The following is a 25,247-nucleotide window of genomic DNA, read 5'->3' as shown; positions in this document are numbered from 1 at the left end:
TAAAGAGGCCCGTTGGCCCCATTTTTATGTTTGACCACCCATAATTTACAGAGTAATTGTTTTTTCAGACATAGCATTGTATGTAATAAAACAGAGTTATGGTTGTCACTGATTTTAAAGAGGTGAAATTACCCTTATTCAAGAACTCACTCCCACTTACTACGAGTATTATGTGTTCGATTACTATGAATGTATGTGACTAGGATACAGGGACACTTTAGTGATTAGATATTTTTGTAGCCATTGCTGCCAGCTTGGAGTTGCTTCTCAACTTCGTTTTTGATTTTTTTTTTTTTTTGCAATGTTGTATGTAATGTTTGCAGGATAAGCTGACCATTTAAAAAGAAAGATAAGTAACGTTAGCCCTAGAGGTCATTCCCCATGAAGAAAGCTAAATGACTGAGCTTGCTATTGAATACAAATGCATTAAAATCATAGGAAATAGATACCTGTATTTAGTCTACCTTATCTCACTATTTACCACAGAGTGGGTTAAGAGATCAGTTTCTTTCTGGATTCTGATTTAGCACTTTTTATTATTTTTTTCTTCTTCATTGGTCAACTTTCAAGTTGAATCGAGATTTTAAAGAGTAATTTTATGAATATTTTAACAATAGAAGCAACTAAAACACAGATTTACAAAGTACTTAGTGCCTACCTTGTCAGCACTTTTGAAAATGCTTCACATATGACAGATGCTATGAATATTTTAAAATATTCTTCAGTATTAGTTTAGATTTTAATAATTGTAACTTAAAAGGAAAGCTCACAGTATTTATGATATATGTTTCTTACATAACATTTTTATGCCATATCTTTGTCCAAAGAGTGTTTTAATACTCTTTAGGGAGTTCCCAGCTTTATTCTGAATCTGACTAAGCATGATTCAGACTTATTTCTAGTAAGATAGGTTTGCTCACATCACTCTTGGTTTCCATGCCTCCAGAAGCTCCCCATTTTTCAGGGTGTGTTTTTCTAGCTGCAGTACCTGGACGGCAGTCTCTCCTTCCTCCAACTCCCTCCTCACCCACCAAAGTACCTGAAATCACAGGATAAACATGGCTTATCTCCCTGAAGTACCAGCATGACTTGAAAGTATTAGGTCGGAAATATTGTTTCTATATTGAAACAAACTCAAATAGGGAATAGACTGCAACATTCACATGATTTCTTTTTTTTAAGGTAAAGCATAGGACTTCAAGGAATTTTGCAGGTCTGGCAGGGCTGCCTTGTCCTTTGCCCACACAGTCTTCAGGAGATAGTCATTCTCCTTGCTGGTAGCACTGCTTAAGTGGAAAAGTTGAAACAGCGATGACTGACAAAATAAAATCAAACTCCTTGGATAGCCTTTCACAATCTGGTTTCAGCCTTGTGCCTTCTGCTTGTTTCTCAAGTCTCAGTGCAATGCCCTCTGAAAAGTGCTCCCTAATAAGATAAGCTCCCCTGTCTGTCCTCCCATTGTGATTTGTGCGCATCTCTGTTACAGCATTCGTTACAAGTGTTTTTATCTCCCCGACTTAACTGGAAACTGCTGGACACAGGCTGGAGTCGTCTTGACTGCATTAGCATCTGGGACGCACGAGCTGCACTATAAATGGCACTTGGCTGTATTTGGCTGCAGGACCCCTTAGTAATTTTCATACTTAAGATCATTTTGTTTTTTCCTTTATTTTGAAACATGTTATCTATTATTGTCATGCATCTATTAAATCACTGTATAATTTTATCCATTAAAGATACACTTTATGTAATTGTCAGTAGGAGGGTATTCTCAGTATAAGATAATCAGTGGTACCACACTGATTTTATCTAATTTCAGCTAAAAGCAAGGATAGTTGCCATTTTTGTTTAGTCTGTGAAGGGTTAATATGGTTAAGTTTTCAGCTTACTATTCAGCATTTAAAATTTTTTCACTTTTTTCTTGCACCACAACCCCCACCCCCCCCCACACACACACTGACACACCCCTGAGAGTCCGGGGCACCCAGGCTGGAAGGTTCTGCTCCAAACCTTTGGGACTGCCTGGTTACATGCTGCGGTCTTCTGTCAGCACCAGGAAGTCACAGGGACAGTCGTTTTTGCACACGACTTCTCAGTCTTGAATAACTTTAATTCTTGGGACAACCAGGGTATTTGCCATTCCCTAGGACCCCAGATGGTGGTTTTAACTCCTACCACGTAAGTATAGCATGAGAGATCACTGCTCGCTTTTACCCGTAGATTATTTAAAAGGAAAGTTTTTATTTCAAGTTTAATTAATACCAGGGTACATTTGAAAGTAGAGACTTTGTGCAGATTCAGATGTACATGTGCTTCACATAGATCTTTAAAGTGCTGTGCATTTTGGAAATCTAAAATATAATGAGTATGCTGTTCTGTTCCCTAAGGCTGAGACATCAATTAATGACTTTACTAACAGTACGTATTAAAGAAAATTATAAACTTGCATAATAGTTCAGTATAAAAATACAGTTGGTTAGTAAGATCTAAGGAAAGCCTAATTTAAAGTTAAGACCCTCCTAATCTCCCAAATGCTGAGGTGAATTTTTACTTGGTCAGAAAATATTCCAGTAGTCACATAAGCTTATTTCCTGGTTTAATACCAAACTATTAGGAAATATACATAGCAGTTACGGGTTCTCAGAAAATCCAGATGCTGTCTTTTGTTTCAGCTGATTTTACCTTAGCAATGGAAAGGTGGGTGGGAAATAATTTAGTTGTTGTTTCTCGAACTTTCACATGCTATGCACATGAACCACTTGGATGGAGATCTTGTTAAAGTGCAGCTTATGATTCTGTAAGTCTAGGGTGGGGCCTGGGAGTCTGTTTCTACTAAACTTGCCCTTTGAGTAGTGAAGATTTAGCAAAACTCCCTTCCCCCATCTACACTTGAGTCACTTTATCCAATTTCTAAAATTTGCTCTGCCTCAACTTTATCATTTTGTATGGCTTTGTATTTTCTTGATTTTTGTTCATGTAGTAGCTCTCTATTTCCCATCAATGATCACAACTCAAAAGTAGTAAGGACTGCCATAGAGCAAAGGAAGAGGATTTGGGCAAAGTCCCTCTGGACTTCAGATGACCTGGTCCAGAATCCGTTGTGTGTTTCTGGATTGAATTATTAGCAGTAATAGCTGACTGTGCAGTAGTGTGCCTGAAATGGACTCCTAAAAATAGTAGTGGAGGAGAGGTTAGTTATTTTGCAGAACACTGCAAACAGCTGAGAGTCGTGCACCCACAAGGGCATCCTCTCCAGCTCAGCAGCGCCTGCCAGCCGTTCCACTTCCAGACCTGCCAAGAGTGGTTTGGTGGGATCATGTCCGACCTGCACAGATTGTCCAAGCCTCAGACACTGTTTTCAAGTGTCCAAGGTGACTTGAGTGTTCTGTAGTTCCCAAGATCTCACTTGCTAGTACTTTAAAAGGACCTCAGTGCAGAGACTGGCTACATAAGAGGTGGTGTGTTAACGTAAGTTGTCTCACCTTCTATTGGAAATTAACAGACAATTCTCTGTTCTGTTTTAGCAACAAGAACAAGATCCTACCAACTTGTATATTTCTAATTTGCCACTGTCCATGGATGAGCAAGAACTTGAAAATATGCTAAAACCATTTGGACAAGTTATTTCTACAAGGATACTACGTGATTCCAGTGGGACAAGTCGTGGTGTTGGCTTTGCTAGGTAAGCACACTGCCCTTTCTTCTTGTCAACAACAATATCTCTGCTAAGTTTCCTGGAAAATAACAGTTGAGCAAGAAGAGAGAATTTAAGCCAGGGTTTATAGGTACCATGAACTTAAATTATGTGTAAAACATAGTTCGCATTTTCTCAAGTCTTTTGGAAGTTCATTAGGATTCTTGAACCTGAGGACACAATATTTGATGGCTCAGGGCAAAGAAGTACCACATTAGCAATAATTCTGCAAGTATGTTTCCTTAATATTAATTAGATCAGGATGTCTAAACTCCTTAAAAGTGACAATCTCAGGCTCCTAAATTTCATAAATAAATTGGTATTTTTGTCTCATTAGGTGTAACTTTGGTTCATTATCAATAGTCAGTGAATTAGATTTTTAAATGAAATTATTTCAGACATGCAGAAAAGTACACCAATGATAAGACACCTCTGTAAACCACCGATTGTTACACTAAATGTAACATTTTACAATTTTGCTTCGGATTGTTTAAGAAATAAAATGTTGCAGATATATAAAGTACCCCTCACTCCTTCCATCTCATTTTTATCCCTTCATCCCTAGAAAGGACACTTCAGTGTGGAGGTAAATTTGCTTTTTAAAGGAAAAACCTTAAATAGGAGAAGCTTTGGTTTTTGACACAGTTCTAATCTGAAAGCCGAAGTACTAAAACTGTTTTTACGTTATTTAATAACCTATTAATACTGTGCAGTGACCAATCGTGAGTACACGTTTTAAAGTATTGACTTTGACTTCGAAGGGAAAATTGCTGACATTTTACTTTCCTATACATTATCCTGTTTGATGACAATCACATCTACCACGGGCCTGTGAGATCAACAAAGCCAAGTATTGTTCAGTCTTTCACATACACGAAAATTGAATAAAAGAAAGGACTTTTCCCTTGTCATGGGGCTGCCAAGCAATGAAGCAAGGTCTAGTACTTGGTTCTTTTGGATTTTAGTCCATTGTGCTTTCTGTTAGGCCAGGGGATTTTATAATAAAACTAAAATATTCTGCAGGTAGAAAGTCACCAGGGCCAGCATCCCCAGTGTGCACCTCATGGGTTGAAAAGATCCAGTGAAACAATGAAAAGGCTCAGCGCCTCCTGAAATCGTCCCTCTGTGGGTGTTCTTTTGACAGCAGATCAAGGAGTTTGATTTCTGTATCTGAAGATGCAACCCAGTTAAATTCTGTTGCTTCTTAAAACTATCACCACCCATTAAAACCAAGGTACAACTCTTGGTAGTAGTCCAGGAGTGTAATGCGTTTTGCGTAGATTATTCAGTGTTTCTTCCACTAAAGAAAAATAAGTCAAAATAACTTAATTCCCCTGAAATGTTTCTCAGATGTTCTTAGCCACCTGCAGATGTCAAATAGTTGTTCGGCTCCATCCTTTAATTACTCCTCTAGAGCCAAGATGGCAAAGAAGGTATATAATTGACTTCACTAATTTAATTTTAAAATTGAAGCTAATGTGAAAAACATATAAGACATATCCTCTGATTGATGCCGATTCTTATGACTTTTGAAGTCTGTCATTTTGTTTATGTGTAAAAGGAAAGACCATCTTTAAAATGACCAATATTCTAGCAGTGGTAAATACACTACTATTTTAAACTAGTATTTCTATTTTTAATTCAGAATCATGACTAACAAAGCTATTGTGTATTGGCTGTCAATTTTTCAACAAGTAGGAAAAATTACACAATTTATATCTTGATATTAAACACTTTATATAATTAATTTATTTTGTTATTCAGAATGTATTCTGTGGTTATCAGTTTTCATTTTACTAGGGAAGTATACAAACAATAGTCAGATAAAAGATAGGATAAATACAATTTTCCTTATTCACATTGTTAGATTTCATTTGTATCCAGTAAACCTATAATAGGAATGTATTCATGTGCACAGAACAAAATGAAAACTAAGGTATCTGTTTATATGTTTTATTTTTATGTATAAATAGGATGGAATCAACAGAAAAGTGTGAAGCCGTTATTGGTCATTTTAATGGAAAATTCATTAAGACACCACCTGGAGTTTCTGGTATGTTGTTTGTCTAAAATTTTATTAGTAGTCTTTTTCTATAATGTATGTATAATTTTAGCACGTAGTGACTCATATCAAAAACAAAAAAACTCCTCATTTAGCTCTTTATTTCTTTGGATCTAGGAATAAGACTTGACTAATGTGAGTGGAAGCAGACCCAGGGGAAAGGAGCTGTCTGTAAAGCACGCAGAAGCCTCTCCTCCTGGGATGCAGAAGCCATCCTCTAACACATCTTCCCACCTTTCTCTGTAAATATGCTGTCACTCAGTCACATCCGATGAGGGCCCTGGCACCCCCCCCCTCCACTTACGGTGCCTGGACCTCAGCTCCGGTGGCCCTGCTGTCCACTCTGCTGTAGCCACTTCCCCCCCATTGCTCTGCCCTGCTTTGTCTCCACCAAGAACACCGCCCCCAAGAGCTTTTCACTCCAACAGCACATTCACTCTAACTCCCCCTCAAACTGGGCTGACCCTCAGCATCCCTGGTCCTCACTCAGCTTCTCACCCTGAACTGAACGGTGATTCTTCTCAGGTTTCACCAGCCTGCTCTGGCCTCTCCATAAACTACCCCCACCCCCTAATCCTAAGCAGATGACTTCACTGCAGTCCCTTTAACCTGGCTGTCCCCTCCCCTCTCAAGATTCTGTTCAAGGCTCGCCTCCTGCTTTCAACAGCTTCCTCCGCTCCAATTGGGTTACTCTCTGCACAGCGCCCTGACAGCACCCGGCTATACAGCAGCATTTAACCTGTTTACACATGTCAGTCTACAAAATTAAGCTCCTCGAAGGCAGAATTGTTCTCTTTGTTTTCATGCTCAGCTCAGTACTTGAACTGAACTAAGCACCACTATTTGTTGGGTTTGTGTAAATTGCACTCAGCGTTCACCGAGCCCGTACTGACTGCTCACAGCCAGCCTCCTCGTGGCTGCCCACAAACCAGATTTCCATTTGTGCATGTGTAACTAGTGTTCGGTCTTTATTCTTCTGTAGCTCCGAGGGTCCATCTTTAACTGGATGGCTGATGTTTATGATTAGGGATTCACTTTAATTTTCTGTATCCAGGTGAGTCTCACTTCATAGAGAACCTCTCTGTGAGTATGTGTGATATCACAGACTGACTTCATCCTTTAACACCGGAACCTGGCAGGGTGCATCACATTTGCATGACTGCACGTAAGCTTGAGCTGCCTACCGGCACGAGCTTGAAACATAAAATACAACCCCTGGAAGTACACTCTTCCAGGGAACTCAGCCCTGTGAAAGAGCTTCCTTTTTTGTTTTTTAAGTCAGTTTTGTTTCTCCATCAATAACACTTAAGTTGAAAAACAGAAATGAGAAGGGGATGTTTTCACCCTCCAGCTAAGTGAAGACAAGGGAGAAATTTCATGCGTGGGAGCCTTCTGGCAGCCTTGCCCTGCAGGGCCTTCTGAGTCTGGCACTCGCACAGCTGAACCTTGGGTTCTCCTTGCGTCCGTGCCATCCTCTGCGTATCAGGACCCCAGAGGATTAGTCCCTCCAAAGGGCTGCTCATCCATCTACTGTGACCTCTGTACTTTCTCAGCTCATCTACATGCAACGAGGAGAGCTTGAGAAGGAAAACTACCCCAGCATATGTTTGTTTTAATGTTTTATCAGTCTAAGATCTACCAGTTCCCTAAATGAAATAGCTCTCGGGGTGTCACAAACTGAAGTTGGACAGTTTCCTTTTTTCTCCAAAGGACTTGGCGGTTGTGTCATTTAACTGTCTTCTTTGAAGTAGGTTTGAAGACTTGGTCACACCCTTTCCAGGAAAAAAAAAAGACCTTGATTTCCAAACCACACAGAGATGATTGTAGGACTCTCTGTACCTTTGTAACTAGTAAAGAATGGTTTCTTCCATGTTGTGCTAGGTGTCAGGGCATAAGCAGTGGACAGGCCCCTTCTCCATGGGGAGCATCACTGCAGGGCGGGCAGCTGTGCAGCCAGGTCTTCTCTTTGTTCTGAACCAGAACTGAACTGGATGCCATTTTCTGATGTTTGGTGATCTTTTCCTGTGTAGTAGTTTTGGTTTCTAACTAGACTGCAGTTCTTTAGTGGCAGGAGAGGTGTTTAATTTTTTAATTTTGTGGTAGGTGCAGAAAGCCTTTGCATCGCCCTGTACCAAGTGGAGGTTACCAAATGATTTCTAAGAACATTTTCATATAGAGCTCCTCACCACAGTCATGGCTATTTTGAGGGCCTTTTTGGATACCTTTGGACTGTGAGGTTGTGCTGCTTTTAGGCAGGAGTTTGAAATGTACAGTTCAGGATTTGGAAGCATGGTATTCCAGTGAACCCAACCCTTCCCCAAAACAAGTCCCCAGTGGACTTGAGAGCCCACAACAGAATTTGAAGCCATTTTCAACTTCTCTGGATTTTTTTTTTTTACATATAATACAGGAATTATCTTTGACTACCTGTCTATTAGATGCTGCCCTCTCCCCTCCAATTACTTGAATGGCTGCTCTGTTACATGGGTTTCTCGGTGGAGGTGCATATGATTATTTCCAGTAGAACCAGATGAAAAACAAAAATATTGTTAGACAAGGGTAAATTGAATGAGCCTCCACTTTAATGTTTAAATAATGTAGGCTCATTGCTAGGCAGACATAACATTTCATAAATACAGTCAGAGGATGGTTTATTTAATGATGCAAGTTGTTTATCTGGCAGAGGCAGAATTATCCAGGCTGGTTTGTGTCAGAGGACTCAGATTCTTGCACGACTGGCAGTTTGCCTGTGACATTGGAGCCAAGCAGAGAAAAGAAACCCACTTTAGACACAGTCCCCAGAAGACCCTTTCTGAAAATTAACAAAGTGAACAGTAAACTCATCACGTGACACTCGTAAGAAGATCTCTAGATGGCAAAGCAGAAGGAGGTCAGCTGTGCATGAGCTGTCACTTGTCATATGCCACCCATCCACACGCTCTTCAGACCAAGGTGACGTGGCTGGGTTCCCCGATGCCAGGCTTACTGCACTGTGGTGTGGGCCAGCGTACAGGACGTAGTACATGTTTCTAGTTCCATAAAAGTCCAGTGTACCACATCACAATTGTTCATGCAATCTGTTTTCTGAAATTACTTTTTAAAGATCATGTGCTTTTATGTCTGATGTTACCATATTTTCCAAAAGGCTTTATCTTATGGCATATTCTTCAGGAGTATGTTAGTTTCTGTTGCAAAACAGTCATTGCTTTCCTTCTGTTCTTCCCCACTCAGTGTCGCATTTTCCCCTGGAAATGTTGAATCACTGTCCATTATCTGGATTTACCTTGGTTTTGAGTGCTATCTGGTTGGCAGTAAGTCAGATTTGCTTGGAAGGCCCCCAACAAGGGCAAAAGAACCAATGACTTCTTTGTGAGACAGTCTCGGTGAATTCCATAGAGGTTTAAAATAACCACGTCATAACTGCTTTGATAAAAACTCCACTATGGAGAAATAGGGTGATGGTTTCCCAGACGGTGAACGTTCGAAATAAGAGACGGGAAGTTTTAGTTATGATGTCCAAATTCGGAGATGTGCCCAAGGCAAAAACAGTCTCCCTCGTGGTCATAATTCAGGGATTTGCCCAAAAAATGTTCTTCCAGTACCTTCCTGGAAGTGAGCACAGTCTCTGCGAAGACTGACTAACGCTCACGGCGTGTTAGCAGGGACTCCCCGAGGGCTGCTTGCCCTTCCTTCTCCGCGGGAGACACACAGCACACACCCCCCATCCCCGGACAGAGGGTGGCCGCACGTGTGTTCAGTGCTGCAGGAGGCGGTCCGATCACTTCTCTTTCTGAACCTCTCCATGACATTAATGGCGCCTGAATAAGTCTTGTGTGCTAAGGGCAGAGAGGTTTTTGTTTTTTTAAAGAGAAAAGTGGTCACTGGATATGTGAGCACTAATTAGGTTCCCAGTATTGTGCTGGCGTCATTCTGCCCCATCACCCAAAGCGTCGTCTGTGTCATGGAGCAGCTACAGTGGAGTGCATGTGTGACTGCTGGCCGGCTCCATCCAGAGACCTCAGCTTGTCTTACATCTGCTTTCTGTGTCGCTTTGACTTTTCAGATTGGGTGTGTGCCCAGCAGGGCTTGGAAACTGCTCTTTACCCACATTCTGCTCTGTCTATAGGTAAAGTTATTAGGGCCTTGTCCCGTGCCAGGAGGCAGAAAAGGTAATAATGTTTAGAGGAAAAATTATGAATGTAGTTTAAAAAAAAAAAGGCTGGAGACCTTTCAAGGGTTCTTATGGCCCATTTCATTTCCTGAATGTTTGTCTTAAGCATTGTTAACTCTGTAAAAACAGAAAATTTTGGCAACTCTAGGACACAAGAAACCCTTGAAGACATGTGTGACGCTCTTGGTCCCTTTAGGACGGTGTGATCCTACAGTTCATGTCTCCTCACCCAGAATGTACAAGAGAGCAGAGTCTGAATGCACGTGTTGTTGAGATGTTCCCTCCATGAGCTGGAATCTTACGAGTAAATCATTGCCATGAAAGTAAAAGTGCTGGAACCAGCCTGGGAGGCCAGCAGGGTGACGGCTGGCTTGCAGATCCAAAATTCAAACTCATTCTCTACCAAAGAGGGGAAGTCTGCTTTTTAACAAGTGACAAGGGACCACAACTAGAAGGGGGCCGGTGTTTTAGCAGAAGATGTTTTGGGTGCCATTGCCAGGCTTACGCTGGGGCTGCCCTCAGGCAGCTGTAACCACCATCCCTCACACCCAGCCCCTCCCATCAGCGTTACACCTCCCGCTGTCAGGTTCTGCTGAAGAGGAACAGTAACTAGTGGAGTAAGATTTAATTAAAGCATAAAGATCTTGGGTGGAAGATGTAGGTATTACTATGAAACAGTTTTCTGAAAGGCATTTGCCAGTAACTCCATCCTTTACTACAACTTAAACATTTCTTTAATCTATGTGAAGCCAAGGCAGCAACCGTAGCCAGGTCGTTAAATCTCGTAGAATCAAATCCCATGGAAAACAGGGCAGCCCCTAACAATGTTTATAACTTCTGAACCAGAATTTCCTGTCCTAAGAATTTATCTTAATTCAAAGGTAAGAGGAGGAGCCGTAGTTCAAAAATGTGAGGTCCTCCCATTGTTATAGTGGTACTGACACTAGCTAATACGCCGAGCTGCTCTGGGTACTTTATATACGTTCATTGTAACAGTTCTTATGAAGCTAGAGACGTTGAAAAACATGCCTGGGGTCACTCACTAGAAAATGGGAAAGCCAAATTTCAAACTCAGGGAGGCTAACCCAGAGCCAGTGTTCTAACCACAGTGGAACCTGACCACCAGTATTGCATTGGCCATGGATTGAAGCCATAAGATACACACACAGATGTTCATACATTGTTAGATATGATAACAGAGAAACTATACACAATCACTTTTTAAATAGAACATTATGTAACCACTAAAAAAAAAAAACTAATTCTGTAACAAGGTAAAGGTCCACAATGTAATTGGTAGAAGAAAAGGCCCTATCATTGCAAAGATGAAAAATATAGACTTAGAAAAGTAGTAAATTTACAATAGTAAAATATTTATGTCGGACTGATGGGGAAGTACTGCTTTTTTGTTTTCTATTTAACCTGACTTGAATGTTGTGTAACTGTTATTTTACTGATAAGGAAAGCTGGCGGGAGATGGGCCCGGTCTGTAAGGGTCAGGAAAGGAAGAGAGACAGACCTACGGTAGGGGAGGGCAGGCATCTGCGGAGAGAAGCCATAGCTCTGCCCTGTGCTTGAGGACAGCAGGGTTTGGTGAGAAACAGAGAGGGGACTGAAACAGGAAATGATGTCGTGCACACGGAGAAGGGATGATGTTTATTGGGTCCTGAGGGTGAAATTTTTAAAAAAGCCCCAGATAGTTCCTTGCGTGTTGTTAGTTGAGGAATTTTGAAAGTTGCCAACATTATCAAGAAAGGAAGCTAATTACAGTTGCTGAGTGGCTAGTTTTCCACAACTGATAGAGAAAGCTTCTGTCAAGGGCAGTTTATGTTTTACAGGTGGTTGATTGGGATAAAATACTGTGTAACTAGAAAAATGGGAGTCTGGATGTAGCAGCTTCTCCAGCTGTTAGAACACGGTGAGGGAAATGTCCGCTTTGTCACAAATACAGAGAACCCGTGGTCCTTTGAGCCGTTGGGTTGGATAAGTGAGGACGATGTCCAGGAGGTCTGATCATGAGCCCCAGTGCTTAGTCAAAGCAGGCGTTCTAGAAGTGATGCTCAGGGTGGGTACCCAGGGAAGACCTGTGAGCCTGCATTGCTGCAGAGTTTGTGCTTCAGAAGATGGGTACGGACACAGCTTGGTGGAGCTGTGCAGTGAGGCATCGCCCTCTGGCTCCCGGACCCTTAGGAGGGATTGTCAGTGCCACAGATGAAGCATTTGTACATCATCCCTGTTGAGGGCACGTTGGAGTATCTCATAATGCAGTTACCTTACATGGCTCTTAAAATCTCCCCCACAAGATGATCAGTGCTTGCATGCAGTGCTGCCTGCTGAAGGTCCTAGCCTAGCAGTTAAGCTTTTGGACATACATACTCTGCATATTTGGCAAAATCAGCTGATATAGGGTAATTTATGAAACATTTATATCAACTTAATAATTGCAGAGAGTTCTAACAAATAATTGGTGATTTAATATATATTCTTATTTTGTACAGTAAGATGAAGAGCTACTAATCTAAAAAATTGACCATATAGAGGATATAGGTTGACTGCTGCATAGTAATGTTTTTTTAAGTTCACATTCCCAGACTTATCTTGATTAGAGCCATAGTACTGGTGTTCATGGCACTTCCTTTCCTGCATGTCAGGCCTCCTCAGTAGCTTCCTTCTTAAAAAGAGCAATCCAGGAGGCCCCCTGAAGGACCTGTCCTGCAGAAGCAGCTGGCATCACACAGCAGCCCTATACTTCAACCTAGAACCTAGGTACGAGGCTCCAAAACACAAACTAGAGACTGTTCCTGCCCCTGCCTGGAATAAACCACAGCATATTAAGACCACTCATTTTGTAACAGTCTTGCACACACTTAAAAAATAAGTGGGTCATGACACAGATCTGGATGTGTGTTTTTTTGATTCAAAAATCCAACTGAAATCGACTCTTGCTCAATTTAATAGTAACTTAAATGTCTTAAAAGATATCTTCACATAGTTGTTCTCCTGGAGCACATGGTATAATCTTTGTAATAAATAGGTTATCAAGAGTGTTTAGGCATAAGCTGTGTCTCAGCAGCAGCTGTAAAAGAAGTACAGCTGTTCCTGTATCAGAACAATTTCACTTCTGGGTGGCATTTTTACTAAATAAAATCTCTGGAAATAGTGCTCTGTCCCATAAATGGCTGAAAGGGTTTTTATAAGATTGGGGCCACCCTCATCCCCATTAGACTGCAAGAACTATGAAGTAAGACCTTGTTTTATCCCCCACCGTATCCCTAGCTTTTAATACTACACCTTGCACATAGTAGGCATTCAGTAAAAACTTCAACTGTTAAACAAACCAGAGAAAATTTTAATAGAGGAAAGAATCTGTTAGAATTTCCTACTGCCTCACACAGAATTCTGGCGCATTCCTATTTGCCTGAAACAGAGAACCAACAGCTGTCTAAAAGCTGTATCATTTCTACTGGTTATAATTCTTTAAAATAAGAGATTAGTTTTTGTAAGATATGGGACACCTGCCAGTAGACAAGCTGTTTCAACTACTCACCTTTTTGGTTTTAGAGGAAGGGAAGTATCTTAATGATAGCACAAAATCATGTAGCAAATGTAATTCATTTTTGAAAGATTCAACTACATTCTGTTGCATTTGTTTCATTTTAAATGATATATTTGCAAACATGCCATCACTCACTTGATGTTTACCTCATCATTATACATTTTTAGCAGGCTTTATTGTTGCCTGAAATTGCTTTTTCTTTGACAGAGCTCAGTCTAGATGAAGGAACTGTGTTGGAAGCACCTTCCCACAGATAGGTGCACTTAGCCTCTCAGCACATGTGCAGCCTTGGCGCTCGCCAGGGACAGCTGCCCAGCTGCTCCCTTTCCTGCCTGCCCACCTCCTGGGCAACCCAGGGAACTTTCAGGAGGAGTCCAACCTGGTCAGCTTCTTTCTCTGCTTAATGGAGGAAAATGGTCCATTTGCATTACTGCACGGGGTGCCAAGTAAACTTTTTTTAAATTTGAATTTCAATCTAGGAACTAGTCTTTACAATGCCTCTAGATAAAAACAGCTCCCCAAAGTACCAGCACCACAGAGTTGATGCTGTCTCTCGCTCTAAAAGGTTATAAGGATGCAAATCCTAAAACCTCAGGTGTCATGGGGAAAACATTTGTTGCCATCAGGTCCATTCTAGATCTGTGGAGAGAGAGAGCTTGTTTATCTCTTAAGTTCCCAGTTTGTCCTTAGAAGTCAAGGGTGAGGCATTCCTGGCCTCGGCAGGCAGACACTCTCCTTCCTCCCCCCTTGAAGGCTGTCTTCTCTCGACGCTGGTTTCCATCTGTCCCTGAATTGCCTGGCTGTAGAATTAAAAGCATTATCAGTGATGAGAAGTTTCTTGCTTCACTGCATCCATTTACTTTACCTTCTGTGACTGTGGCTGAAGGTAGACATTTCCAAAAAATATGTCTTTCAGAAAAGACAGAACATCATTTAGAAATGTAGAGTTTGAATATAAGGGACCTATGGGATAATATAAAGTATGCCAACCTACACGTAATAGGGGTCCCAGAAGGAGAAGAAAGAGCAAAGGGGATTGAAAAGGTATTTGAAGAAATCATGACTGAAAACTTCCCAAACCTAAAGAAGGAATCAGATATCCCAGTACAGGAAGCATAGAGGGTCCCAAACAAGAAGAACCCAAACAGACACACACCAAGACATATTATAATCAGGATGGCCAGGATTAAGGATAAAGAAATGATCCTAAAGGCAACAAGAGAAAAAGAGTACAAGGGAACCCCCATAAGGCTTTCAGCTGATTTCTCTACACAAACAATACAGGCCAGATAGATTCAAAGTCCTGAATGAAAAAAGATGCAACCTAGGATACTTTATCCAGCAAGGCTGTCCTTTAGAATAGAAGGAAGGAGAAAGAACTTCACGGACAAGCGAAAACAAAGAATTTAGCAACACTAAATCTATGCTAAAAGACATATTGCAAGGTCTATTCTAATTAGAAAAGAAGCAGGATGCTACAGAAGGGAGAAAACCATAATTGGAAAGGCGATAACTACCACAAATTACAACAGAATAAACACAAAATTGTAAAAGATGACATCTAAATCATTAAGAGTGGGAGAGGGGAGCAAGAAAATACAGAGTTTTTTTCTTTTTTAAATTTTTTGTTCTTCATAGGATGGGTTTGAGCTTATATTATACTGCCTATTTAAAACAAACAGTTATAGTAATGGGTAATATATATACAAAAAAAGGTAATCATGAGCCAAAACTTACAATAGAGTCACAAAAACTAAAAAAATCCAAGATAATACAAAGGAAAAGTATCAAGCCACAAAAGGAAAAAGAAAGGAACAAAGAGGAATTACCAAATCAACTGCAAAACTAAGTTCAAAATGGCAGTCAACACACATCTATCATTGATTACTGTAAATGTCAATGGACTAAATGCTCCAATCAAAAGACACAGAGTGGCAGACTGGATAATGAAACAAGAACCATCAATGTGCTGCACATAAGATACCCACTTTAGGGAGAAGGACACACATAGATTGAGAGTGACAGGATGGAAAAAGATATTCCACACAAATGGAAATGACAAGAAAGCAGGAGTAGCAATACTGATTTCAGACAAAATAGACTTTAAGACAAAGGCCATAAAGAAAGATAAAGAAGGACACTTTATAATGATTAAAGGAGTAACACAATATGAGGATATTACTCATTAACATATATGAACCCAATATAGGAGCACCTAAGTACATAAAGCAATTACTAACATATAAAGGGAGAAATTGATGGGAATACAGCCATTGTCAGAGACCTTCACACCCCATTAATATCACTGGACAGATCTCCCAGACAGAAAATAAATAAGGCAACAGAGAAATTAAATGATACAATAAAACAACTAGATTTGGTTGATATTTTCAGAACATTACATCCCCAAAAAGTAGAATATACGTTCTTTTCAAGTGCACATGGAACATTTTCTAGGATAGATCATGTACTTGGGCACAAAAGAAGTCTCAACAATTTTAAGAAGACAGAAATAATTTCAAGCATCTTTTCTGACCACAATGCCATGAAACTAGAAGTCAGCTACAGAAAAACAAAGGAGAAAAATATGACAGCATGGGGATTAAACCACATGTTACAAAAAACCAATGGGTCAATGCTGAAATCAAAGAAGAAATTAAAAAATACTTTGAGACAAATGACAATGAAAACACAACCACACAGAATCTATGGGATGCAGCAAAGGCAGTGCTAATAGGGAAGTTTATAGCAATACAGGCCTTCCTCAAAAAAGAACAATCTCAATCTAACCTACCAGCTAAAAGAATTAGAAAAAGAGCAAAATACCCCAAAAAGCCAGCAAAAGGAAGGAAATAATAAAGATCAGGGAGGAACTAAGTAAAATAGAGATTTTAAAAAATAGGAAAAAAATCAAACCAAGAACTGGTTTTTGAAAGAGTAAACAAAATTGACAGACCTCTGGCCAAGCTCATGAAGAAGAGAAAAGAGAGCACAAATAAAATAAGAGAGGAAAATGGAGAAATTACAACCAATACCACAGAAATACAAAATATATGAGAATACTATGAATAACTATATGGAAACAAAATGAATAGCCTAGAAGAAATGGACAAGTTTCTGGAAACATACAGTCCACCAAGATTGAATCAAACCGATCTTGAACAAACCATCACTAGAAATAAAATTCAATTAGCAATAAAAAACTTCCCTACAAATAAAAGTCCAGGACCAGATGGCTTCACTGGGGAATTCTGCCAAACATATGAAGAACTCTTACTGGTCCTTCTCAAACTCTTCCAGAAGACTGAAAAGGAGGGAATACTCCTAAACTCATTCTATGAAGCCACCATCATCTGATACCAAAACCAGACAAAGACACTACCAGAAAAGAAAATTACAGACCAGTATCACTGATGAACATAGATGTAAGAATCCTCAACAAAATATTAGCAAACAGAATCCAACAGCAAATAAAAAGATCATATACCATGATCAAGTTGGGTTCATCCCAGGGACACAAGGATGGTTCAACATATGCAAATCAATCAATGTGATTATACCACATCAACAAGAGAAAGGACAAAGACCACATGATCATCTCAATAGATACAGAAAAAGCATTTGATAAAATTCAGCATCCATTTATGGTTAAAAACTCTAACCAAAGTGTGTATAGAGGAAACATATCTGAACATAATAAAAGCTATTTATGACAAACCTACAGCCAGCATAGACCTCAATGGTGAAAACCTGAAAACCTTCCTCCTAAAATCTGGGAGAAGACAAGGTTGTCCACTCTCACCACTCCTACTTAACATAATCTTGGAAGTCCTAGCCACAGCAATCAGGCAAGAAGAAGAAAAGGGATCCAAATTGGAAAAGAAGAGGCAAAATTGTCACTATATGCAGATGACAATACTATATATAGAAAACTGTAAAAGTTCCACACAAAAACCACTAGAACTAATAAAAGAATTCAGCAAGGTAGCAGGATACAAGATTAATGTACAAAAATCAGTTGCATTTCTTTACACTAATGATGAATCAATAGGAAAAGAAAGAAACAGTCCCTTTTAAAATAGCACCCAAAGCAATAAAATACCTAGAAGTAAATCTTACCAAGGAAGTGAAAGACTTATATACATGGAGAACTATAAAACATTGATAAAGGAAATTAAAGAAGACTTAAAAAATGGAAAGATATCCCATGCTCCTGGATTGGAAGAATCAATATTGTTAAAAGACAATCTACAGACTTAATGCAATCCCTATCAAATTACCCAGGACATATTTCACAGAACTAAAACAAATCATAATAAAATTTATATGGAATAACAAAAGACCCAGAATTGCCAAAGCATTACTAAAGAAAAAGAACGAGGCTGGAGGAATAACCCTCCCAGACTTCAGACAATACTACACAGCTACAGTAATCACAACAGCATGGTATTGGGACAAAAACAGACATGTGGATCAATGGAACAGAATAGAGAGCCCAGAAATGAACCCAAAAACTTTTGGTCAATTAATCTTTCATAGAGGAGGCAAGAATATACAATGGAATAAAGACAGTCTCTTCAGCAAATGGTGCTGGGGAAACTGGACAGCAGCATGTAATCAGTGAAGCTAGAATACTCCCTCACACCACATGCAAAAATAAACTCACAATGGATTAAAGACTTAAACATAAGACAAGACACAGTAAACCTCCTAGAAGAAAACATAGGCAAAACATTATCTCACATACATCTCAGCAATGTTCTCCTAGGGCAGTCTACCCAAGAAATAGAAATAAAAGCAAAAATAAACAAATGGGACCTAATTAAACTTATAAGCTTTTGCACAGCAAAGGAAACCATAAGTAAAACAAACCAACAACTTACAGAATGGGAGAAAATATTTGCAAAAGATGAACTGACAAAGGCTTGATCTCCAGGATATATAAACAGCTCATAAGACTTAATAAGAAAAAACCAAACAACCCAATCCAAAAATGGGCAGAAGATCTAAACAAGCAATTCTCCAATGGAGACATACAAATCATCAATAGGCACATGAAAAAATGTTCAATATCACTAGTTATCAGAGAAATGCAAATCAAAACTACAATGAGGTATTACCTCACACCAGTCAGAATTCAAAAGTCCACAAATGATAAATGCTGGAGGGGGTGTGGGGAAGAGGGAAGCCTCCTACACTATTGGTGGGAATGTAGTTTGGTGCAGCCATTGTGGAAAACACTATGGTGATTCCTCAAAAGACTAACAGTAGACTTACCATATGACCCAGCAAACCCACTCCTGGGCATATATCCAGAAGGAACCCTACTTCAGGATGACAGCTGCACCCCAATGTTCATAGCAGCACTATTTACAATAGCCAAGATGTGGAAACAACCTAAATGTCCATTGACAGATGACTGGATAAAGACGTGGTGGTATATTTATACAGTGGAATACTATTCAGCCATTAAAATGACAACATAATGCCATTTGCAGCAACATGGATGTTCCTGGAAATGTCATTCTAAGTGAAGTAAGCCAGAAAGAGAAAGAAAAATAACATATAATATCACTCATGTGGAATCTGGAGAGAAAAAAAAAAGAGAGAGAACAAATGAACTTAAATATAAAACAGAAACAGACTAACAGACAGAATACAAACTTGTAGTTGCCAGGGCAGGAGAGAGGTGGGAAGGGACAGACTGGGAGTTCGAGATTTGTAGATACTGACAGGTATATATAGACTAGATAAACAAGTTTATACTGTATAGCACAGGGAACTATATACAAGATCTTGTAGTAGAAAAAGAATATGAAAATGAATATATGTATATTCACGTATGACTGAAGAATTGTGCTGCACACTAGAAATTGACACAACATTGTAAACTGACTATAACTCAATAATAAATAAATAAATAAAAAGATGCAATCTGTAAGGGAAAAAGAAGGGGGGGGTATATAGGGTTTGGCCCCTGTCTGTCTTCATCACACCCAGTTTGCCTTAAATGGGAGAACAGGAGTTCCTTGCTCAGGAAACAGGTGGGCTGGGGAGGGAGGTGTTGGAGCCAGAGGGAAACACAGGACCCTTTTGTGAGTGGCAGGGCCCACGGTGTCTCACCGGACACATGACAGGTTTGCTGTCGCCTCCCGGCACCCGTAGTAGTACAGTTGCCATTGAGATGTGAGCTCACTTGCCAGCCTGTCCCTCTGGAGAGGCTCCCCCGCCGCGAGGGGAGAAGGGACTGCCAAACAACAGCCTCGACGGCGCACAAGGAGGAATTACATTGGGTTTTGGTTGTGTTGTGCTTTTTTGGCAGAGGAGCACTGAGACCCTGTCATTAGTGGGTGGGTAATAGTGATACAAAATAAGAGATGAATTAGGATAATAAGAGGCAAAGGAGAAAGGAGTAAATTCTTCACAAGTAATATTTTTCTTTTCATGGTTATTTAACTTTGAAACAGAACTTGAAAGTAGTAATCATGGTTCTGCTCAAAGGGTGGACTGTGAGAGCCAGACAGGAAGGTGTGATTGTCTTCATTACATTAACTAGAAACATACAGAAACATGCACAACTTTTAGGAATACACTGCTATTTCCATTGTGGAAAAAAAAAATTTTGTAAAGGAAAAGTCATGAGTGGCCTACTGTATCATCGCCTTTTTCTTTTTTTAACTAATGAATATGTATCCGCGTAAGGTGGTCTCTGCATCTTTTGCTTTTCCTTGTGAGTTTCTTGGGATCATTTTATGAGGCGGATGTACAGTAAAGCAGCATCGAGTGGGATGATTCAAAGCCCAGAAAAACTTTTCAATACGTTGGGCAGGTGTTTCCGGCTTTCTCACAACAGCCATCTTCAGTGCTGTAGCCCCCCTCAAAATAAACAAGGCCTATTTGTATTCATTCATTGATTCAGCCAAGATATATACTAAGTGCCTATGCAATGCCAGACCCTGAGGCACTGGAGGGACAGTGATGAACAGAACATTGTCACTGCCCCTGTGAAGCTTGCAGTCTGGAGGGAAACAGACACCAAACAGATCACCGCACTTGCAAGGTGTTATAAATGCTCTGAGTAACAGCACTGCAATGTGAGCAGTATGAAGGGGAACTTGTTTCCTACTGGAGAAAGTGAGGGCCTCTCTGAGGAATTATAATGGGCTGTGGGAGCATTTTTAAGGCAAGGGGAGGAGGGTGAGACCTTCCTGATTACACTGAAGGCTTACAGAAGTGGAGTTGGCCAGGGCCCAGAATGCGAAGAAGAGTATCTGCCCCTAAAGAAGAACAGAAGTGACTCCAAAGGTCCCTTTGCTTCCTCGGAAGAGCTCTTGTTCAAGTGCCTTGTTACGCTCTGGTTGGAAAATAATAACTAATGTATTTTCTATACTGCATTTTTCACCAGTGGATCGTCTTATACGGGTCTGAGAACACTTTTTCCTTAAAACGTTCTAGCCATTCCTCAGAGCACCAACGCTGCTGCGGTTAGAAAGGAAAGGCGATTAGGCTGTATCACTCATGCGCACGTACAGTTTTGGTTTCATGTTATTTTCACCTATTTATTCAGCTCCTACAGAACCGTTATTGTGTAAGTTTGCGGATGGAGGACAGAAGAAGAGACAGAACCCAAACAAATACATCCCTAACGGAAGACCATGGCACAGAGAAGGAGAGGTGAGACTTGTAAGTCCTTTCCTGAAACTTTAGTTGGGGAGTAGAGTCACCAACGCTAGAGTCACATGAGCGGCCTCCTGACTTGGCCACCACACTGCTAGGATAGGTGCCAGGATTCAAGTTTTATATCCAGATGATACCACACTGAAACTCTCCCCAGTGGATGTGATGCTAAGAGTGATGACTCTCCGGATGGACAGATAGACAATGGAAACACCTCCATGCACCAGTCACCTGCCTTATAAAGTAAAAGAGCATTTTAAATTGCTGTAAGAATTGCACAAGTGGTTTCTTTTTAATGGCATGGTTTCTTAGGTTTACACTTAAAGTTATTCAGAATTTATTTTAAATATTATTAAAATAAATAATATATGTGTCATTGAGGGTTTTTTTTTTTTGCCTAATTCTTTTTAAAAATGTTCTTTAGGGGAAGAAAAGTTCAATTTCCTAATAAAAATGTTGGCCCTCCTCCATTCTCCCATATTTGCTTTTAATGAATTGTTCTTTTGGTTTTAAGTAACATACTGGTTCAAGAATGTCTAGAGATGTTCCAGAATCTGTACCCTCCAGTGATTACCACTAACCACACATGGCTGTTGGGCACTTGAGACGTAGCTAGTAGGGTAGGGGGACTCGACCTTTCATTTAATTTTAAATAGCTGCCTGTGACTAACAGCTCCCATATGGGACAGTGCGAGCTAGAGCTTAATTCTTGTATTGAGTTTATAATTCTGCTTGTCTAACAGAAACTGTCAATTTTATCAACTACTATGAAACTGTCACTTTTTGTTGCCCTGACTCTGAGAAATGGAATTTGTAATTTGTGCCTTTGCAGATGAATTTTTTTTCTTTCCCATAGGCGGGAATGACACTGACTTATGACCCGACCACAGCTGCTATACAGAACGGGTATGTCATCAAGATAAATACATAATGGCTTGCGGGAAAATGTCAAGGTGGAAAATATCAGATGTTTGTTCCATGAATTATTCTACTTAAAGGATTACTTAATAAAGGCTTTGTGTTTGTTCTAGATTTTATCCTTCACCATACAGTATTGCTACAAACCGAATGATCACTCAAACTTCTATTACACCCTATATTGCGTCTCCTGTATCCGCCTACCAGGTTTGTACCTTTAGGATTTATCAAGAGTGTTGTGCCGACTTGCTGACCATGCATCAGTGCTACATTTTTATGTGTCTTAAAATTTTGAACATTTGTAATGAAATTTAAGTCAAATGTTAGGCAGCTTGGATACCCAGTTTCGAAGAAGCTGCTTTTTATTTGACACAATGATTTAGTTTTACGTTTAGGAGAATGTAAAACAAGGGGAAAGAGTTGTCAGTGATCAGTCGTTGAAATCATCACATTTTAGATTTGGGATGAACCCAAATGCTTCCTCTACTACAGGCCCTGCTGTTGGACACATGTTGCCCAGAAATTGAAACCGAAAGAGAATTGCCATTAGGTACAAGACAGAGTAGGTGTGCGGCCTTGCCGTCATTAATTTGCCAGCAGGAACTGACGAAAGAGCAAATACACGTGCTAATAAATAAAGACTTGTCCCTGTGAGGTAACAGCAGGTGGGCAGTGCAGTGAGATTTGAGGCCAAAAAGGGGGAGGCGACTCCCTGTTCAGGTTATTTTGTGCAGAGGCTTTACCTCCAACTCCCAACCTAGAACGGAGATCTCATTAAGCACCAAGTTGTAATATTGGTCTGGTGTTACTGCAGGGTTAGCTCCTCTTCCCCATGAACCCGGTGGTGCACGTGCATTTCTTCTCCTGCATCAGAGTGCCTCTCCCTGGGTTACTGCCTTGGCCCAGACAGGAACATACAACAGAGTTCAGTTACAGACATGGGAGTAGACTTTTGTTGACTATTGCCATCCTGTGTGCCTAAAGTAAACTTTTGTGTACTCTTGTTTTTAAAACAATTGAACTAGACGTTGTAGCCTTGATTTCTGGGGTAGTGGGGACAACAACATCTAATGACCATGTTAGTTTACTTCTCTAAGCCTCAGTTATCTCATCTTTAAAATGGGGATAATAATGGTTTCTCTCTCATAGGCTTATCTCTTAAGAACTAAAAGAGATTATCTATGTAAAGAGCTCAGCTTGGTACTTGGCATATCATTAGCACTAGTAAATGTTAGCTATGATTATCCTCATCGTTTACATCCAGGTTTAACTGGCTAACAAGAGTATATCCATTCTGCTTTCTAAAAATAACAGATCAGTCAGTGTAAGCAATATCCTAAAGCTGGTTCTGTCTAAAAGCATGAGAGTAGCTTTGAATAACAAAGAAGTGAGTAAAAGCACTAAAGCCGAAGTGTTAAAGTAGCACTCAGCCTCCCTCAGCTCTTCGGTTCTTTTCCCAAGTGGTCACCCATTTCCTTTCCTCTCTCTGGGTTGTCCAGTTACTTATGCTGGTGCTTCAATCTGCTGGGCATGGCATTCACTTATTTACTGTCTCTAATGATTTTGAACTTAGGATTTCCATTTTCCTTGCTTGTATAAGATCAGTGAGATCTCCTCTAGTGCATTTTCTTAATTAACCGTTCCTATATCTGATACTGAAAGTTAATCTTCTTCTTAACTATCTGCACTTGGAAAAAACAGGGAATAAGCAAGCTTATTCTCGCAAATGAAAGAGTATGCATATTAATTTGAACGTATGCTGCTATAGATATTTACAGCCATGACTGCATCTCCCCATCACCTTTTTTTCTCTCTTTACTATAAAAGTCATGAGCATTTTAGCCACAGAATTATTTCATAGAATTAAAAAAAAAATTAGGAGACCAGCGTTGGTAATAGATTAGATGTACCTAACTGGAAAACGTTTCATTTCAAAGGCCTGATTTCTTCTTCTGGGCATTCCGCATTTCCCTAAGATACATGTGGAGTTTCATTCCATTTGCCTAGCACTCAGTGCGATAACCTCTAAGGCTGATTCTCAAGCCCTTAAGTTCAGGGACCCAGTGGGGTCAGCCAGTGAGCTTTCAGTGGTCAGTGATTCTCTTAAATTGTTTGCAAAGTGTCTCTGGTGTGTATGCAGTTAGTTGGGGGAAAAAAGATCTGTATCCTTCATCAGATTTTCAAAGGTATTGATGATACAAAAGAGGGTAAAGAATCAATAATAAAGAGATCATAGGACATAGATTATTATTCCCATTTTATAGTTAGGGAGAATTGAGGAATAGAAATTGACAGCAGCTAATTAGCTGCTTAAGAAAGAAAATTGGATTAGATGTCATGGCTCCCTAACCCTGTAATGCTGTACGCTATTAGATTATTAGAACCACTGAAGCATACCAGAAATGAGCACATTTGGCCCAAATTGGGGTCTGTGGGGAGCTGCTTGCCTCCCCGAGATTTACTCAGTGAAGGCCTTGCTCTCGGGTTGGAGTGGGCCTGTCTCCACTAAACCACCATATGCTTATACAGTTGGATTTGAGAAATTGGCATCTAAAAGAAACCACCAGTATCCCAATGGGGAAAGGCTGCAGTCCAGATAACTGAAATGTTAACAAGGCAGAAGCACTTAACTTTGGTCTGCCTTAGGTGGCAAAGGAAACCAGAGAAAACAAGTATCGGGGCTCTGCTATCAAGGTAAATCACAACGCCTTCTTCCCCGTCTCCTCTCTGTAGCACCTCTGAAGTTAACAGCAGGCGATAAGATACAGGAGGGTTTTACTGTGAAAAGTTAGAGACTGAAACCTATTTTGAAATCACATAGTCTCAGGAAAGCTCTGGGCATCAAGAAATGGACCACTGTTTTTTCCTTCTGGAGTGGCTGAGACTACACACGCTTTCTTTCCTGCCACAGAACCCGACTCTCATGTCTCACTTCTCAATCCAGAGGGTCTGCGGTAGATGCCCTTTTGACCGTAGACGTCAGCATCTGATTACTGAGGTTCAATTTCCTAAATCTGGATTTCAGATTTTAATGTTTCACACTAACTAGAAATTGTCAACCACCAGGCAAGATTTCTGAAATTTAATGTCCTGGGTAACAAAAAGGGATTGAATTTGGTTATTCTTTTTAAACAATAAGCACATACTTTAAGGATTAGTTTCTGATAAG

At 40.1% G+C, this 25,247-nt stretch overlaps 1 protein-coding gene across 12 annotated transcripts in view; it reads left to right on the top strand.

The window, feature by feature from the left end:
* The window catches only part of RBMS1 (RNA binding motif single stranded interacting protein 1), a 203,744-nt gene that overhangs the window by 171,417 nt on the left and 7,080 nt on the right, over positions 1 to 25,247 (top strand). For 6 of the 12 annotated variants that reach the window (XM_072961046.1, XM_072961045.1, XM_072961056.1 and 3 more), the window contains 6 exons: positions 3,525 to 3,682; positions 5,668 to 5,747; positions 21,051 to 21,166; positions 22,017 to 22,066; positions 22,192 to 22,285; positions 24,725 to 24,772. In XM_072961046.1, coding sequence (XP_072817147.1) covers positions 3,525 to 3,682; positions 5,668 to 5,747; positions 21,051 to 21,166; positions 22,017 to 22,066; positions 22,192 to 22,285; positions 24,725 to 24,772 — 546 coding nt within the window. The remainder of the gene's footprint in view (positions 1 to 3,524; positions 3,683 to 5,667; positions 5,748 to 21,050; positions 21,167 to 22,016; positions 22,067 to 22,191; positions 22,286 to 24,724; positions 24,773 to 25,247) is intronic. The other 6 variants (XM_072961051.1, XM_072961054.1, XM_072961052.1 and 3 more) reach the window with 3 other exon arrangements.

This window comes from Vicugna pacos, chromosome 5, assembly GCF_048564905.1.
Source record: "Vicugna pacos chromosome 5, VicPac4, whole genome shotgun sequence".
NCBI classification, from domain to species: domain Eukaryota; kingdom Metazoa; phylum Chordata; class Mammalia; order Artiodactyla; family Camelidae; genus Vicugna; species Vicugna pacos.
This window is presented reverse-complemented; position numbering and strand designations above follow the sequence as displayed.